Source organism: Barbus barbus, assembly GCF_936440315.1.
Source record: "Barbus barbus genome assembly, chromosome: 34".
In the NCBI taxonomy this organism is placed as follows: Eukaryota; Metazoa; Chordata; class Actinopteri; order Cypriniformes; family Cyprinidae; genus Barbus; species Barbus barbus.
In genome coordinates this window covers 27,168,016-27,181,754 of record NC_136762.1, presented here as the reverse complement: position 1 = coordinate 27,181,754, position 13,739 = coordinate 27,168,016, and the positions used below count along the sequence as shown (strand labels likewise).

Genomic DNA, 13,739 nt, shown 5'->3' with positions numbered 1-13,739 from the left:
AGGTTCCTCCAGTGTGAAAATGCTATAGACTGCCAAAAGATACAACAAATCATCGCTCCCTTTCCTGCTTACTAAGTCATTCTCTATATGATTTAGCAGCTTCCACACGTTTTTTCTGTGGTTTAGACATAATAAATTATTAGAACAACATCTTCAGTAGTACATTAACTGTGAAATCCATGCTGTTGTTTACGTCTGAGTATCTCCAATACGGGCACGGATCCAGGTAATTGACCAAACCATGGTGTATGTGCAAATCCTCTATTGATTTTTTTTCTTCCCCTAACCCACAAACTCGCATACTAATAAGAGTTTTAGCAGAGTGCTCCTCTACCTTTGGTGGAACGTAGAACTCAAGCTGGAACTTCTCTCCTGCGTCCACATGCGCGGCAGTCTTCCTCAACAGCAACCTGCATTTCTGCCACTGCGCCGCCCCCATGCAGTTAGTGTCATCGGCCACCATGTATCGGAGCGCACCCTCCCTCTGGATCTCCAACAGCTCCGCCTTATGGCCCTGAGAGCCCCGCGGCAGTCGCAGCTTCTGGCTCCAGTGTTCGGACCCCACGGACTCGGCTCCATTGGTCCTCCTAGAGCTCCCCGAGGGGTCTGGTTCTGGAGAAGCCCTGCGGTGCCAGATCTCCTTCACCCCGTCCACCACAGTCAGACTCATGTTGCGGAGCGAAAAGCCCTTCTTGAAGCGAGCCTTGCGTCGGCCCAATGACACATCCTCCGAACTCCTGGACTGGCTCACGGTTGCCATCTTACGGGTGGGAGTCTGCTGTTCCTGTCCGCTGGCTCCTCCCCCTCCGCTGTCCATGCTATCCAGCGATTCGCTGGAGGCCCCCAGGTCTTTGCGCCGATGGTAGAGGTCGTGGCTGAAGGGCAGCGTGCAGCTCTGTATGCCCACAAAGGGCACGATGCTGTACTTCGGAGCGGTGGAGTCGCCCGGAGAGCTGGGACCTTGGTCAAGGGCGGCAGAGAAGCAGGTCAAGAAGTGTTGAGCAAAGTGTTGCGAGAAGTTGGCGTCAGCGCCGGGCGAGTCGTAGCATGGGTTCTCGCTGATGAATCGCCGGAACTTGTGGGCAAAATCTGAGGCGGAAGCTCGAGCGTGAAGCTCACAAAACTCCTTCCAGTCGGGCAGCGTGCAGGAGGAGTGCTCCGGGCTGCTGGGAGTCCCGTCGCCATTCATTACTAGGCCATGCCAATGCCCTGGCAAACCACTGACACAGAGAGAGAGACAGGTCAGTATGCAAATCAGAAAGTGTGAAGCAAAAGGCCACATTTACATTACATGGTTCAAGCGACCTATTTCTTCCTCCAATGTGGCACAGATCTGATATGAGACAAAAAAGGCAGAAAAAAAAGGGCATGGATTCCAATATTTTCAGATCGGTTTCAGGCCTCATTCATTTATAACCATATTTGGATATGAATCAGATATGTGCATTTGCATCTGCCCAACCTGGTCTCACATAATTCCGTGTAATGACCACGGACCCTTAACTCCGAAAATTCCGTGATGGGCTCACAGAAGTGATACTAATGTAAGTGTCACCAACGCGATACTGGGAATTTTATCGTCATAATTAAATGATATATTGGGTAACAACATTGCCATTATTGCGTATATGTTGGGGTGTGATTTTTCAATGTAAACAGCCACAACATTTATGAGCACGTAACCCAACCCCTGCCCCTAAACCTACCATGTGTCAATAAAACAGAAGATATAACAGACAGACACAACTACCGTCATAATTTATTCAAAAAGTATTAATGTTCCAAGTCTTCCGAGGCAAAACGATTGATTTGTGAGAGGAATAGAGCGTTCGCCGTTTCCGTCCGCCGTTAAGCTCTTCCTATGTGCTGCAGTCTCTGTGCGTAAATTAAAAAAATGCCGCCAGAAGAAGCCTTACGTCAGCTTTGGTTGTGAAATGCCATTGGCTCTTGCGTGTCTCGTGATCGATTGGGTCATGATACGGGACGGGAGTATCTTTTTGAATCAGATGTAAGCGTGTTAACGGAGCGGGATCATTTTCAGCAATTAAAACCTTGTGTTTTACTCTCTTCTTCGCATAAAGACTTCGTATTGCTTCAGAAGACTTGGAATGCAACATGACTTGTTTGTAATGCTTTTATACTGCTTGTTTATGGTCAGTTTTTGCAATAAATACCTGTGACTGCACTTATCTTTGCCTGTTATGTGTTTTATATTGTTCAAAGGTGGGTAGGTTTAGGGTAGGGGTGGGTTAGGTGCTCCAGTAAAAGTATGAATTTATATACAAATATAACTGCATCGGAGTCACTCTTTTTACGCGGTAACCACGGCTGATGCCTGTCACTGACTTACATTGGTATCACTTCTGTGAGCCCATCACGGAACATTCGGCGTTTCCGTGATGTCACCACAGATTCGGAGTTAAGGGTCCGTGGTCATTACACAGAATTCTGTGACACCAGGTTGAGCTGCCATGTAACAGAACAGATCAAATATTCCCGTCAATGCGAGTCGTATATAATTGAAAAAGTAATGGTGGCAAATAGTGCTGTCAAACGATTAATCGCATCCAAAATAAAAGTTTGTTTACATAATGTGTGTGTATTCTGTGTATATATACACACACACACAGTATATATTTTGAAAATATTTACATGTATATATTTATATTCATATAATTTATATTATATATACATACAATATACAAACTAAATTTTTCTGAAATATATACATGCATGTGTGTATATAAATAATAAATATACACAGTACACACACATATATTATATAAACAAAACTGTAAATTAATCGCGATTAATCATTTGACAGCACTAGTGGCTTTTATGGCACTTATGTGGACGCTTATCTGAGTCAGTATGCAGTGTTGCCAAGTCTCATACATAAACACATGTTAGTTAATGGAAAAAAAAACCCCATAACAACCACACACAAGCATCTCCGTTATATTCATGAAGGGAATTTTCATGCAAGCTAATTTATTGTGGTTTTGAAACACAAAATTACATTTACAGTAAACAAAATGATCATCATTCACCACAGCAAACGTCACACAAAATATAAACACAAATATAAATAAATATATATATATATATATATATATATATATATATATATATATATATAGTTGTGCTCATAAATTTACATGTCCCTTGCAGAATATGCTAAATGTTAATAATTTTTTACAAAATAAGAGGGATCATGAAAATTGCATGCTATTGTTTATTTAATACTGTCCTGAATAAAAGTTTACACACCCTTGAATCTTAATACTGCGTGTCATTTCCTGGATCATCCGTGACTGTTTTTATATTTTGAGATAGTTGTTCATGAGTCCCTTGTTGGTCCTGAGCTATTCAACAGCCTGCTGTTCTTCAGAAAAAGCTCCTGCACACTCCTTGGTTTTCCAGCATCTTCTGCATATTTAAACACTTTCCAACAGTGACTGTATGATTTTGAAATCCATCTTTTCACATGAAGGACAATTGGGGGACTCATACATAACTATTATATAAGGTGAAAACATTTACTGATGCTCAAGGCGGCAACACAATGCATTAAGAGATGGGGGGTGTAAACGTTTTAAATTGGATGATCAGGGTAAATTGTACTTATTTTGTCTTCTGGGAAACATTTAGGCTAAGTATTTATGTAGCTTCTTAAGTACAGTACCAAATGAAAAAAATATGATCTTTAAAGAAAATGAGAAAAATTTACACATCATCATCCTGTTCAAAAGTTTACACCCCCCGTCTCAATGCATTGTGTGGCTTTCTTGAGCAATAGTACGTTTCCACCTTTTGTAATAGTTATGTATGAGTCCCTCAGTTGTCCTCGGTGTGAAAATATGGATCTCAAAATCATAGTCACTGTTGGAGAGGGTTCAAATATGCAGAAGATGTTGGAAAACCAAATAATGTGCAGGAGCTTTTTCTGAAGAACAGCAGGCAGTTGAATAGCTCAGGACCAACAAGGGACTCATGAACAACCACCACAACACAGAAAGACAGTCGTGGATCATCCAGGAAACACAGATTATTAAGATTCAAGGGTATGTACACTTTTGAACGGGGTAATTTTTTATGAATTCAGTTATTATTTTGTCTTGTGTGGTATATATAAACATCTGTTATGTGAAATAGCTTATTCAGAATCAGGAGAGTACAAAAAATTAACACGCAATTTTCATGATCCCTTTTATTTAATTAAAATGAACATATTTGCATATTCTGCAAGGGGTATGTAATCTTATGAGCACAAGTGCATGTGTGTATATATATATATAAAGATTACTCTACAACAAAAAAAACTTTGAACAGTTACTCACTTTTGTGATAGACACACAGCAGTCTCTTCTCTCTGAACAGTAGACTTATTTTCCAATCATAATGCAGAGAATGACACCGAGTGCAGAGACACACAGACCAGCATCTGTCTGGAAATAAGAGCCATGCACTGAACACGTGACATTAAGACAAGTGTATTACACAAGATCAGTGTATTAGACTGATACAGTACAAGTGGCCTCCACAAATATTGGCACTTTTGGAAAATATGAGCAAAAATGTTTTTTGGTGTTTATCTTTGTCTTTCATTCGAAAATATTTACACAAATCTAAACTGTAATTAAAGCAAAACAACTGAAAGAAAAAAAAAGGTTGCATTTAATATTTTGTGCAACCTCCCTTTGCCAAGATAGCAGGCTGTGAGTCTTCTTCTAGAACGTGTAATGAGGTTGATCAACATATAGCAAGGGATCTGAGACCACTCCTTCATACAGAATCTCTCCAGATTTGCAGGCCTATGTTTGTGGACTTCTTCAGCTCATCCCACAGGTTCTCTATGGAGTTCTGTCCATGGCAAAACTTTCATTCTGTGGTCAGTGAACTATTTAGTTGATTTTGAGTTGTGCTTGGATCACTGCTGGAAGATCCGGCCACAGCCCAGCTAAAGCTTCCTGAGATAGGTTTGTTGTTTGAGGACATCAAAGACTTTTTATGGCAACTTTCCCAAACAATTTGTGGTTATTTAGGTGGTTGATCATTGTTTTAGAGACTTTTTGATCCGAAGACACACAACCAGCATCTGCTTTTCTCCAAATGTGATCTTTAAAGACTGTTTGGCCACTCAAAGCATCCTCCTCACTGTGAGACACACGTCTTCTTCCAGAACATCTCCACTAGATTTATTTCAATTAGATTTTTCTCATTACAGTTTGTAGGGGTTCCACATGTTATAGATTTTTTTTGTAATTATTCCACATTTATTTTTTTGATAAACTTTCATTAAAAGTAAGATTTGTGTGAATATTGTAAATGAAAGACTAATTGGACAAACCGCTAAATCTATTTTTTTCCGAGTTCGTTTGCACCCATTTACCAAGGGTGCCAATATTAGTTACAGATAACATTATATACACACTTATATTTGACAGCCCAGAAAATAACAGATGGTAAAGCTTACTTTATGGATATTTAAGTGTTTACTGTTTAATTTACAAAGCACTTTTAGACTAATATGAGAACGGGCAGAGCTGCACAAAACTGAGCGTGAAAATATGAGCAATTAAATAAACTAACGTTTCTCCAATATATAGACCGGTTTGTTTTTTTAAATATACTGAAGTGTTGTGCTTCTACGCATTATATATATATTTTTTACATTATTTTAACTTTCCATGATGTTTTAACACATACTGTAGCTCTGCCCCAATTAGTTTACACTGATTTTGTTGCTCTAAATAAACATTTACACACAGTTATGGGGGAATTTACATAAGTGACAATTTTATTCACCTCTAAATATTTTTTTTAATTCTTGTATAATTCTTACAAATGCAGTGTTCTCATAGTATTTGAGATTCGTAGCCTATTTGTAATATTTTATTGTTAACCCAATTTTTAATTTATTATTATTATTAAATGGTGGGGGGGAAAGTAACCAGTTACAGCTTGTCATTTACACATTTCCATTTTACATTCATATCCATTTTAACCTAAAACCTTGATGCTGGAAAAGCGTCCTTGTTTCCAGTGGTTTATGGATTTTAATGTTTACACTGGTAGGGTCCATTCTCATGTCCTCGTCCAGGGCCCCTCAAACCCCCAGAATCTCCATAGGTGTGTGTGTGTGTTTATGCATCTGTGCACATGCATGTATCATTTGATTATTTCAGGTTATTGGGTGGATGACACATGATGTTGTGAATCCCTGTGAATGAAGCCGGTGCACGAGGCCTGAATCAATAACACACACACACGCGCGCGCGCATCGATACAAAACACTGTGCATATGACCAACACTGGAGCAGCATCTCCAGAACCAGCGACTGTGACCCATATTACCCTTTAATCATCCGTCACCGCACATGTGCGAGCATTTAAACGAGCATCAAGCACAAATAAACGCATGCGAACGCGTAGGTAAAGCAGCGCATAATAAATGAGAGCGAGGGGCCGTTCATTCAGGACGCGTTCCGACGCGCGTTTCTGGACGCGTCCTGAATTAACGCGCGGCCCCTGGATCGCATGCGTTCGGTCTCACCTCCGAGAAATGCGTCACTGCATCTGATGCCAGTGCTGTTACTCCAGATCCATCGACGGGGGTTTGTGGAGGAGTCCAGCACATCGCATCGCTATATGATCCATAAGTGAGCAGTATAGAGACGGATACATGAAGCGCGCACATCTATTCTCCAGGCAATGCAGCTGCTCTTAAAGGGGACGCGGCGCGATTTCTGATTGGTCCTTAAATGGACCACGTCATGAAGTCATTGGTCACCACTTAGTGAAGGTGATTCACAGCATCATCCTCCTCCATCAGGATCAGATCACATGAGTATATATACACACTGCTGCTGTATGTTCATGGAATACTAGCTTGTGCTCATGGTATACTGCATACTATATACTGTATACGGTTTATGTACAGCTATTACATATAGATTACTTTTTGTGATGGGTGTCAAAATGTAATTGAGAAATAATACAAAAAAATGTTGGAGTTGACCTTTCATTACTGATGTAAATGTTCTGTTTCATAAACGCACAAATACTGTGGCAAAATATAAAGGAAGATTTAGACATCAACACTCATCATACAAACCTCAGCAATGGTGACAATCATCAAACTAATTCAGATAAACAGATCAACTGCAGTGCATGCTGGGAGTCATGAATGAGTTTTGTACCCAGCATGACAATGAAAACCTAACATTAAAGTACAAAGAGTCAAGAGCCCTATTAAAGCAAACACTAATCACAATAATAGAGGTTTGTTGAAATTTCAAACAATTTTCAACATTAATTGCAGGTGCAAAGTTGATATTAATTAAATGCCAGTAACACTGACAAATCAACTATTTTTTAACATTGATTGGTTGCTTGTGATCAGGGTATTTATTTATTTTTTCTGATTGGATTGCTCAAATGAGCTATAGATGTGAATAAAAAACAAATAAACAAACAAAAAAACATCCTAAATATCATGCAGGCGTCTGTCCAAACCAATGCGATATACTAACATAATGTTATATCACAGTCTATCCTGGATCTCCATACCAGTTGCAGTTTTACACACAATAAAATTGACTCCCTATCATCGATTGCTTCTGTCTGTCGTGCTTCTGAGAGGTTTGCGATTGTAGCTCTGCTACAATCTTACTTTCACTCTCTGTTGTTTAAAGTGATAATATATAACTTAATTCCCACCATATTTCTGGTATTATCTATCAAACTAATTTGATTGTTCGCTTTTTATAACTGCGAGTGCAGCGTGTTAGCATCCGTTAGCCGGTTAGCTTGTCACTCACGGTTCCATTCGCGTTTCTATTCGCGCCTATTATTGTTATTTTTTCTCACTCCGTTTTTCACGAGTTCATCAAACAACAGTGGTAAGCGAATCGTTCTTCAATCACGGTGAGTAATGGCTTCTTCTCCTGCTATTGTTATTTGCACTTCTTGTCACATGTATAGTTTATCTCTTTCTGTCGGCGATGAGGGATTCACATGTGATAAATGCAGGGATATAGTTAGGCTGACAGAGAAGATTTCAGTATTAGAGACACACATCCAAACTTTAGTTGAGGACAGTAAGAATGTGAGGGCTGTAGATACTGCTTTGGATGTGACTAGCTCAGGGAGTCCTGTACATTGTTCGGTTCCTGTTGAGCCCATGCAGCAGGGCAGCTGGGTGACTGTGAGGCGGCCTAGTCGTGGGTCAAAACACCGCTCTTCCGTTCCGATCAGAACATCAGTTCTATTGTAGGCAATTCTATTGTACGGAACGTGAAAATAGAGACACCAGCCACCATAGTCCAATGTTTCCCGGGAGCCAGAGCGCCTGACATCTTGGCAAATTTAAAAGTGCTGGCTAATGCTAAACGTAAATTCAGTAAGTTATTCATGTCGGCGCTAATGATGTTCGACTTCGCCAGTTGGAGATCACTAATATAATGTTAAAGAGGTGTGTGAACTTGCAAGTACGATGTCAGACACTGTAGTATGCTCTGGTCCGCTCCCTGCTTACCGGGGTGATGAGATTCATAGCAGACTGTCGTCACTCAATGGCTGGATGTCTAAGTGGTGCCCGCAGAATAACAGGTTTCATAGACAATTGGAAGAATTCTTGGGGCAGACCTGACCTGTTGAAAAGAGATGGTGTTCATCCCTCCTGGGGTGGTGCCGCTCTTCTCTCTAGAAATATGGCACATAGTCTTAGAGTTTGTACTTGACTAACTGGGGCCCAGGTCAGGAAGCAGTCAGACTGGCTAAACCGACCGTCTGCTAGCCGCCTCACGTCACAGAAGTCTCAGCACATAGAGACTCTTTCACCTAGATATCACACTATAGAGACTGTGTCTGTTCCCCGAACTAGAAAATACAGAAAACATCCAAACCAAAGTAAGAGTAACAATTTAACTGATGTTCAACAAATAAAAGATGCTTACAATACAGAGAAACAATTGATAAAGCTTGGCTTATTGAATATAAGATCCCTTTCTACAAAAGCACTTTTTGTAAATGATATGATCACTGACCATAAACTAGATGTGCTTTGTTTGACAGAAACCTGGATAAAACCAGATGACTACATTACTTTAAACAAGTCTACCCCCCAAGATTACAGTTACAAACATGAACCGTGTCCAAAAGGTAAAGGGGGAGGTGTTGCCACAATTTCTAGCAATATTTTCAGTATTTCTCAGAGGTCGGGTTTCAAGTATAATTTGTTCGAAGTAATGGTGCTTCATATAATGTTATCCAAAGAAACAAGTGTTAATGATAAATCCCCTGCGATGTTTGTACTGGCTTCTGTATACAGGCCACCAGGGCACCACACAGATTGTATTAAAGAATTTGCTGATTTTCTATCTGAAGTAGTGCTGGCTGCAGATGAAGGCTTAATTGTTGGTGATTTTAATATCCATGTCGATAATGAAAGGGATTAGTTGGGATCAGCATTTATAGACATTCTAAACTCCATTGGTGTTAAATAACACGTTTCAGGACCTACTCATTGTCGAGATCATACTCTAGATTTAATACTGTCATATGGAATTGATGTCAGTGGTGTTGAAATATTGCAGCAGAGCGATGATATCTCAGATCATTATCTAGTTTCGTGTATATTCCATATAGCTAAAGCTGTAAAGCCAACTCCTTGTTACAAATATTGTAGAACAATCACTTTTACAACAAAAGACTACTTTATAAATAATCTTCCTGATTTATCTCAATTCCTCAGGATATCCAGTAGCTCAGAACAACTTGATGATGTAACAGAAACTACTGACTCTCACTTTTCTAGCACTTTAGGTACGGTTGCTCCTTTACGCTCAAGGAAGATTAAGGAAAAGAGTCCAACACCGTGGTATAATGAGCACACTCTAAAGAGAGCAGCCCGGAAAATGGAGCGCAGCTGGATAAAAACAAAATTAGAGGTATTTCGTATTGCTTGGCGGGAAAGTACCCTATTTATTTAATACAGTGGCTAAATTAACAAAAAAATTAACATCAGCAGGTGCAGACAATACCTAGCAGCACAGTAGTGACTTTATGAACTACTTTACTTTACTAGAAAAGGTAGTATCATCACAACTATGTTCCTTCTTAGAGAAATGCTATATGTGAGGATTTCCAGTCAGGTTTTAGACCATATCATAGTACTGAAACTGCTCTCATTAGAGTTACAAATGACCAGCTCTTATCATCTGATCGTGGATGTATCTCTCTATTAGTGCTACTGGATCTTAGCGCCGCGTTTGACACTATCGACCACAATATTCTTTTAAATAGACTAGAAAATGATGTTGGCATTAGAGGAAGTGCACTGGCATGGTTCAAATCGTACTTATCTGACCGCCATTAATTTGTGGCAGTAAATAAAGAAGTATCATACCAATCACAAGTGCAGTATGGAGTACCTCAAGGCTCAGTACTTGGCCCCTTACTTTTCACGCTTTACAATGTTACCCTTGGGATATATCATTAGGAAACATGGTGTTAGCTTTCACTGTTATGCTGATGATACCCAGCTCTATATTTCTTTGCGACCTGATGAAACTTACCAATTTGCAAAACTAACGGAATGTATAGTTGATATCAAAAACTGGATGACTAGCAATTCCTTACTGCTAAATTCTGAAAAAACAGAGGTGTTAATAATTGGACCAAAAACTTTTGCATGTAATAACCTAGATCACTGTCTAATACTTGATGACTGCTCTGTAAATTCTTCGTCATCAGCGAGGAACCTAGGCGTACTTTTTGATAGCAATCTTTCCTTCGAAAAACATGTTTCTAGAATTTGTAAAACTGCATTTTTCCATCTTAAAAATATATCTAAATTACGACCTATGCTCTCCATGGCAAATGCAGAAACATTAATTCATGCATTCATGACCTCAAGGTTAGATTATTGTAATGCTTTATTGGGTGGTTGCTCTTCACGTTTAATAAACAAACTCCAGCTGGTTCAAAATGCAGCAGCTAGAGTTCTTACTAGAACCAGGAAGTATGACCACATTAGCCCGGTTCTGTCAACACTGCACTGGCTCCTTATTAAACATCGTATATATTTTCTGATCTTGCTAATTACCTATAAAGCCCTGAATGGTTTGGCTCCTCAGTATTTGAGTGAGCTCTTATGGCATTATAGTCCTTCACGTCCGCTGCGATCTGAAAACTCTGGCCATTTGATAATACCTAGAATATCAAAATCAACTGCGGGCGGCAGATCCTTTTCCTATTTAGCACCCAAACTCTGGAACAATCTACCTAACACTGTTCAGGAAGCAGACACACTCTGTCAGTTTAAATCTAGATTAAAGACCCATCTCTTTAACCTGGCTTACACATAACACACTATCGCATTTCTATAATTCAAATCCATTAAAGGATTGTTAGGCTGCATTAATTAGGTCAACCGGAACCAGGAACACTTCCCAAAACACCTGATGTACTTGTTAAATTGTTAGAAGAATGGCATCTATGCTAATATTAGTCTGTTTCTTTCTTATTCCGAGGTCACGGTAGCCACCCAGATCCAGACTGTATCCAGATCAGATGGTGGATCAGCACCTAGAGATGAACTCTACAGCAGGACACCTAGATGAGCCCCAGAGACTGATCCCCAGTGAAGACCCTGTCTCCAAGACGGCCATCGGGACAAGACCACAGGAACCAGATGACTCCTTTGCACAATCAGATTCTGCTTTAGCCTAGATTTAAACTGCTGATTTTGTCTGGCCAGAGGAGAATGACACTATTTCAACAAACTATTTCCCCGTCTAAATACTGTAAAGCTGATATAAAGCCACCCAGCTTTATATCAAGCCGATGTAAAGCTGCTTTGACACAATTTGCATTGTTAAAAGCGCTATACAAATAATATTGACAATAACAACACAGTGTTCAAACACTCACTGAGCCGCAAAGGACTGTTGGAGGAGAGCGAATCCACATGTTCATGAAGAGTTGTACTCTAGACACATGTGCTTTTCTCATCAAACAACACAGGTTTCAAGGCACGTACTCAGTGTCTCAAACACACATCTGCAACTTACTTTAAAAATAAAGTAGCTACACCATGTGTGTCGACTGATGATAAATGAAGTTATGTCAGTGTCTGTCCATTGTCCAGCCATTTACTGTACTTTCTCATTCAGAATGTGTTCTGTGAGATTCATTTCTTAAACCAGACAGCCTTGTCAAATAACAGAAGAAACATGAATCATGTTAGAAACAGACAAACTCTTCAGAACGAGGCTGAACATGTGGACTGTGAGTCTACAGACAAGCTTGGAGCACAAGAGCAGCCAGTGAACACACATTCATTCTGAGCATGGAGTTTAAACAGGGAAGAAAAGAACAGCTGAGAGATTCATTATATCAGTGTTGGGAAGTAACTACATTCATTGTAATCAGTTACAGATACTGAGAAAAAAAGTGTAATTAAATTAAAGTTATTTAAGGGGGTTACATCTTTTCACATACACACACAATTGATTTCTTTCATAAATTGCATTGACTGCTCTAAAATCTGAGACACCAATGTTTCAGGAGTTTAGGACAATAGGACACATGCTTATTCGATAACTGTTTTATTTCCTATTTGGGTTTATGTATATACTTTATAACTATGCAAAGATTTGATTTCAAAACAGTATCAAACTATTTACTACACTATTTCTTGTTATGGATTTAAATCTGTATTTAACCTCAGAATGATTTCAAAGTAAGTCTGATTTTGTGGTGGCTGTGCTTTAAAAATTAAATTATTATAATCTTATTTCAAAAGATGATGGATTTCGAGTGACAGTAATCAGTGTTGATACTGTAAGGTTAACCCTGCCTGCTTTACGTTTCAAAATGATTTACAGTCGAAAACATTACAAATTTAGAAAAGTAATCAAATGTAATCAGTTACATTACTTTTATAAAGTAATTGAAAAAGATACACTACTTATTACATTTTAGATAGGGTATTACATCTCCAAAGTAACCTTCCCAGCACTGTACATCATACATGTGTGTCTAAACAAGACATGTGGGATCGAAGTTATGATTCTGGAGTTTTGAGCTCAGCATCAGCACTACATCATGCACTGGAGTTTGTGTTCTCATTAATACCATGTTTCTTGGATCCGCTTGAGTAGCAGGTAAATACCACGGTTCATGAATACAGTCACTGTTATCACTGACTCTCTCAGTCTAATAGATATCGCATCAAACGTGCTGCAGGTTCAGGGAGTCCCATGCAGCTCGGATTAAACTCACAAGCAGCTGCAGTGAATATCAGTCTCTCACATCACTGCATCAGACACTCTCTGATTGGTCAGGTCCGGTCACATGGGCTGAGACCTCAGACAGACGATGTCACAGGAAATCAGGCAGCCCAGTGTGATGATGCGGCTCTGCTACTACAGCATGCTGGGAAACGCAGGAGCAGAGGTCACATGGGTCAAATGAAACGAGGAGCCGCAGCTTCACTAAAGAAGTGCTTTCTGAATCTCACTGTCATGTCTCTCTCAGACAAATAACACACTAAATCTAACTTTACGCACAAAAGGCATCCGACCAATAACCCGGGCCGTGCGTGTGTTAAAAACATCTCATGTTCAGACCCAGCTGCTCCTGGGAAAGCCCTGCACGCTGATGTACAGCAGAATGAACTGCTGAGGATCTGGACTCATTAAGAGCCATTAGATGAATTATTCAAACGCTCA

At 39.7% G+C, this 13,739-nt stretch overlaps 1 protein-coding gene across 2 annotated transcripts in view; it reads right to left on the bottom strand.

The window, feature by feature from the left end:
* LOC306853849 (SH2B adapter protein 2-like) overlaps nucleotides 1-6,737 on the bottom strand; it is a 34,791-nt gene extending 28,054 nt beyond the window's left edge. Inside the window, exons 1-3 of one of the 2 annotated variants that reach the window (XR_013782774.1) lie at nucleotides 6,557-6,728; nucleotides 4,341-4,448; nucleotides 335-1,220 (exon numbers count right to left, since the gene is read on the bottom strand). Coding sequence is in view for 1 of the 2 variants with exons in the window: in XM_079391500.1 (XP_079247626.1) it covers nucleotides 335-1,189 (855 nt within the window). In the remaining variant the exon portion in view is untranslated. Of the gene's footprint in view, nucleotides 1-334; nucleotides 1,221-4,340; nucleotides 4,449-6,556 lie in introns of both variants that reach the window. The other variant, XM_079391500.1, reaches the window with a different exon arrangement.
* Nucleotides 6,738-13,739: the final 7,002 nt, after the last annotated feature.